Source organism: Elephas maximus, chromosome 6 (assembly GCF_024166365.1).
Source record: "Elephas maximus indicus isolate mEleMax1 chromosome 6, mEleMax1 primary haplotype, whole genome shotgun sequence".
Taxonomy (NCBI): domain Eukaryota; kingdom Metazoa; phylum Chordata; class Mammalia; order Proboscidea; family Elephantidae; genus Elephas; species Elephas maximus.
The window spans coordinates 141,939,898-141,944,256 of NC_064824.1; the positions used below are offsets into that span (position 1 = coordinate 141,939,898).

Genomic DNA, 4,359 nt, shown 5'->3' on the forward strand with positions numbered 1-4,359 from the left:
CAGTGTTTTGTTCCGTCACGCATGGGGCTGCCATGAATTGGGGGAAGACTCACTGGCAGCTAACACCAACGGCAATACTAATCAAAAGATATGAGCCAAAAGGTTTATAGCAGCACTGTCACAATCTGGGTGCTGGATACATAAAAGTGCTCCCTTTATGAAGACATATCGTGATGTTGGCTTATTACTTGTGTGTAGTTCAGTACCCGTTACCCTTGCTGTCTTGTCGATTCTGACTCATAGAGACCCTATATGACAGAGTAGAACTGCTCCATAGGGTTTCCAAGGAACGGCTGTTGGATTTGATCTGCCAGCCTTTTGGTTAGCAGCTGATTGCTTAACCATTGCACCACCAGGGCTATGTGTTGAACTTCATCTCAAATTTCACATTACAAAGCACGAAGTGGCATGGAAGTGTTATTTTATTATCAACACAAATTAGTTTCTATAACATTTGTTGCCCTATGATGGAGCATGACCAAAGCCCGAAGCCTTCTTCAAGGCATCCTTAAACTCCGTGTTCCGCAGACAGTAGATCAAAGGGTTTATTATCGGAGTGAGAACAGTGTAAACAGCAGAGATGAGTTTATTGGAGCTCCGGGAATCAATGGCCTGGGGTCGGACATAGATGAAGATCATGGCCATGTAGAAGATGGTGACTACAGTGAGGTGGGAGGCACAGGTGGAGAAGGCCTTCCAACGGCCGGTGGCTGAAGGGATGCGCAGGACAGCCAGGGTGATGTGTCCGTAGGAGAGCGCTGTGGCCACCAGTGGGAATACCAAGATGATGAAGGCCAGAATGAAGTCCACCAGCTCTGCAGTCGAGAAGTCTGTGCAGGCTAGTTTGAGGACAGGGGAAATGTCACAGAAAAAGTGGTTCAAGACAATGGAGCCACAGAATTTAGCTCTGGAGATAAAGTAAACTTTGATCACAGAGACAGTGAAGGCACTCGCAAAGGAGAAGGCCACTAGCTGGACACAGAGTCCTGTAGTCATGATGACTTGGTAGCGCAGGGGATGGCAGATGGCAACGTAGCGGTCATAGGCCATTGAGGCCAGGAGCACACACTCTGTGCAAACCAGGGAGATGAAGAAGTAGAGCTGTATCATGCATCCCACAAAGGAGATGCACTTCCTCTGCAGTAGGAAGCCGTCCAACATCTTGGGGATGATATTTGACACGTACCAAATCTCCAAGAATGACATGGAGCTCAGAAAGTAGTACATGGGCCTATGAAGGGAGGTGCTGCTCCAGATGGTGAGGATAATGGCTAGGTTCTCCACCAGGACAAAGAGGTATGTGAATAGAAAGATGATGAATAGCACATACTGCATGCCGCGGACTGTGGGGAAGCCTACCAGAATGAGGGCGCTGACCTTGGTGATATTCTCTCCTCTCATTCCTCTGTGCTTCTGAGCTGCAGGTCTGCAAAACATCACCATGCCAGGGTAAAGGGCTGAAGGGCAGCTAGGGAGAGAGAATCAGAGCTGACTCTCAAGGGTGAGATTAGGTCCTGCTTCCAAAGACCAGACTCCTGGCTAGTTTATACGAGCAACCATATATTTATTAGTCAATCATAAAATAGAAGAGTCCTCTGTGCTTGCGTTTAAATACTGTAAGGAGGCATTAACCAGAGAGAGAAGATATACTGAGAAATATGTGTTTGGAACTTAGCGAGGGAAGTCGTTTGCATGGCCTTTTCTCCTGAGGAGGAAGCTTGGAACCAAGATTAATTTATTTGCTCTACTGTGTGGATTTGGAGACTAATTTAAAAAGTAAGCAAGTTATTAAACGCTAGCAAGCAGCCATCTAAGATGCATCAATGGGTCTCAACCCACCTGGAGCAAAGGAGAATGAAGAACACCAGAGACACAAGGTAATTGCGAGCCCAAGAGACAGAAAGGACCACATAAACCACTGATGATGTCAGCCTGAGACCAGAAGAACTAGATGGTGCCTGGCTATAACCTATGACTGCCCTGACTGGGGACACAACAGAGAACCCCTAAGGGAGCAGGAGAACAGTGGGATGCAGACCCCAAATTCTCATAAAAAGACCAGACTTAATGGTCTGACTGAAACTGGAAGGACCCTGGAGGTCATGGTCCCCACACCTTCTGTTAGCCCAAGACTGGAACCATTCCCAAAGCCAACTCTTCAGACAGGGATTGGACTGGACTATGGGATGGAAGATGATGCTGGTTAGGTGTGGGCTTCTTGGATCATGTGGGTGCATGAGACTATGTTGGCATCTCCCGTCTGGAGGAGAGATGTGAGAGCGGACGGGGTCAGAAGCTCACCGAGTAGACATGAAAATAGAGGGTGGAGGGAGGGGGTGTGCTGTCTCATTAGGGGGAGAGCAGTTAGGAGGGTATAGAGGGGTGTATATAAGTTTTTGTATGAGACTGACTTGATTTATGAACTTTCACAAAAAAGTAAGCAAAAGCGTGCCTGAATTTTCCAGCCTTTGCCAGCATTCCTCCCACCCCCACCGCCACTGTCTCAATCATAATGAAGGTTTATTAACTCTCCCCCCTAAACTTTCAGAGATGGCAAGGCTGGTGTTCAATTTTTGACGTGGTAAGCATGTCACTGGAAATTCTCCACAGAGATGGCTAATTGGGTGTAAACTGGGAGCCAGTCTGTGACCTCCCCTAGAGAACGAGTCCACTGGTCTGAGAAGCCTAAGTGAACTTGATTCATACAAATGTCTCTTGTTCTGTGTGACCCAGGTGCTCCCATCCTCACCCCATATCTCACACACGCGCGCGCACACACATACACAGAGGAAATGGCTAGAAAGGAGTTGCCTCAGGGTTCTGGTTTCAACTCAGGAAGACATAGCTGTCCTCAATCAATTTCAAAGGCTTTTGATTTCCTTCAGAATGTCAACTGAAACTTAACCTCTATCTTAAAGCAAAGCAGTCATAATCCTCTCTCATTAAAGGGGTCTCCATGTCTTACCCTGAATGTTTTCTCTCTGGACATTGGCCAGGGGCATAATGGTGATCTCCCTCAAATTTGAGCTGGTCCAGCTGACTTCCCAGTCCACAAGGTCTGGGGTTTCTTGCAAGATATGGGCCCTAGCCCATTTTCTGGGCTTGTCTGGGAGGCTCCCAGTCTCATGCTCCTCATCCCACTGGGCAGTAGAGTCACTCCCTAGATTTATGCTGATTATTTGGGCAGTAGAAAACCCTGTGGGGCAGTTATACTCTCTTTACGCATGGGGTCACCATGAGTCAGGGGCAGATTCGACAGCCCATAACAACAAAGTGATCATTAATGAGCTGGTGTTACTTGATCACTAGATTGGTTGCTTAAACACAAAATTTTGTTTATTTACAATTTTTTTTTTTAGAGTCTGTTCTTTCCCTCACCTGAACTTTCAAGAGTGGCTGTATTTTTTTTTTTAAATAAACGTTCTGTTTTGGAGTAATTTTAGACTTAGAGAAAAGGTGCAAAGACAGTGCAGCACATTTCCTTATCCCCTTCACCCAGCTTCCCCTGAGGTTCACATCTGACACAGCTAGGGCACATTTGTCAGAACTAAGAGATTATCACTGGTACAATACAAGGTATTGCATGGGGCAAATCTTCTGTAAAAGATCTCTTTAAATTGTTAAAAAGCAAGGATGTCACCTTGAGGACTAATGTACACCTGACGCAAGCCATGGTATTCTCAATCACCTCATATGCATGCAAAAGCTGGACAACAAATAAGGAAGACTGAAGAATCGACGCCTTTGATGCAGTGTTGGCAAAAAGTCTCGAATATGTCATGGACTCCCAGAGAAACAAACAAGTCTGTCTTGGGAGAAGTACAGCCAGAATCCTCCTTAGAAGCAAGGATGGCAAAACTTGGTCTCACGTACTTTGGACATGTCATCAAGAGGGATCAGTCCCTGGACAAGGACATCATGCTTGGTAAAGTAGAGGGTCAGGGAAAAGGAGGAAGACCCTCAGTGAGGTGGACTGACACAGTGGCTGAAACAACAGGCTCAAACATAGCAACGATTGTGAGGATGGAACAGGACTAAGCAGTGTTTCATTCTGCTGTGCATGGGGTCGCCACGAGTCAGAGCCAACTCGATGGCACCTAACAACAAAACAATGTTAGTAACAACCAGACTCCAGGTTTTACTTAGGTGTCACTATTTTTTCCATTACCACATTTTTTCTGTTCAGAATCCGATGCAGGATTCCATCTTGTCTTTAGAACATTGTATTTTTAAGCTCATTGTTCTTCCCTGGCCCTTTTACAGAGATTGAAAGGTCATCTGAATTTGGATGAAGAAGCCCAGGACCTTCTCATCATAATCAAAGTTTTCCAAGGTGCTACAGAGAGAAAGTGTTTGCCT

The 4,359-nt window shown here is 46.0% G+C and overlaps 1 protein-coding gene across 1 annotated transcript; it reads right to left on the bottom strand.

The window, feature by feature from the left end:
- Positions 1 to 462: 462 nt before the first annotated feature.
- LOC126078382 (olfactory receptor 6B2-like) lies at positions 463 to 1,401 on the bottom strand. The gene has a single exon (XM_049888867.1). It carries the CDS (start codon positions 1,399 to 1,401, stop codon positions 463 to 465), a length of 939 nt encoding a protein of 312 aa, XP_049744824.1.
- Between the last annotated feature and the right edge of the window lie 2,958 nt (positions 1,402 to 4,359).